Genomic DNA, 1,233 nt, shown 5'->3' with positions numbered 1-1,233 from the left:
AAAAAAAAAAAAAAAAAAAAAAAAAAAAAAAAAAAATTAAAATTAAAATTAAAGTTAAAATGTAAAAATATTAAGAAAAAAATAAAAAATAAAGAAAAAATTGGAAAATTAAATATGTATATAAATAAATACTTTAACTCATTTTATTATATATATTTTCTATTCTAACTTTATTTTAGATAATAACAAAAAGATTTATTTTATTTTATTACTTTTTTTTTTTTATTTATATATTTTATTTTATTACCTTAATAATACAAAAAACATTCATTTTAAATTAACAAATATGTTGTTATTTAAAATGCATAAAATTTTTTACACAAAAAAAAAAAAAAAAAAAATTGGTATACAAAAGTAAAAGTTTGGAAAATTAAATATGTAAATAAAATTTTTAGTTTATTTTTAATTATAAATATTATATTCTTTTATTTTTATATTAAACAAACAAAAAAAAAAAAAAAAAAAAAAGGGTTTTTTTTATAATTTTTATGTAATACATGTTAATTTTTTTTTTTTTTTTTTTTTCTAAAAAATGAAAAGTTTATTTTAAAATTAACAAAAAAGTTGTTATTTAAGATGCATAAAATTTTTACACAAAAAAAAAAAAAAAAAAAAGCTGTAGAAGTATCAAAGAAGCATGAAAATGAATTTATATTGAGAGAAAAATTAAATGAAGATAATCCTACAAATGAAATTAAAGATGAATTAAATAAAAATAGATTAGAAGAAAATCCTGTTCATGTTGTAGGGTATATTAGGAATGGCACATTAAATGAGGAAAAAGCAAATGAAATAAATTCGCATAAGGAAAAATCTACATGTGAAGTTGAAATGAAAAACTTAGGAAATAAAACAACAATCGAGAATGATGTATGTAATTGGAATTCATGGGTAGATATACATATGAATGCATTACTAGAATATAAAAAAGAGGAATGGAAATTGAATAAAACCGAATTTATTGATATTTGTTTAGAAGAGATCCAAAAAGAAGGAGAAAATTCTAATTTAAAAGATATGGGAAATAATTTTGTAATGAAAATAAATGAAGAAAATAATACCGATACAATAGATAAAAATAGTAGTATATTAGATAAATATAAAAATGAAAAGTGGTTTATTATTTTGAAGAAAGAAAAACTCTTGAAATAGGTGTTTCATATGTGGGATGACATATAAATTATCTAATATATATTTATTTAAATACCGATAGTCTAACGTGACTCTCCATTT

General features: G+C 17.0%; 1 protein-coding gene across 1 annotated transcript; it reads left to right on the top strand.

Annotated features, from left to right (window-relative positions):
- Positions 1-576: 576 nt before the first annotated feature.
- Positions 577-1,152, top strand: PGAL8A_00473800 (surface-associated interspersed protein (SURFIN); the record flags this gene model as incomplete). The annotated part of the gene is made up of 1 exon (XM_028673513.1): positions 577-1,152. One exon carries the CDS (start codon positions 577-579, stop codon positions 1,150-1,152), a length of 576 nt encoding a protein of 191 aa, XP_028529958.1.
- Positions 1,153-1,233: the final 81 nt, after the last annotated feature.

The sequence above is a fragment of the Plasmodium gallinaceum genome (genome assembly GCF_900005855.1).
Source record: "Plasmodium gallinaceum strain 8A genome assembly, contig: PGAL8A_v1_132, whole genome shotgun sequence".
NCBI classification, from domain to species: Eukaryota; Apicomplexa; class Aconoidasida; order Haemosporida; family Plasmodiidae; genus Plasmodium; species Plasmodium gallinaceum.
The sequence above is the reverse complement of the archived record's forward strand: the minus strand, read 5'-3'. Positions and strand labels throughout refer to the sequence as shown.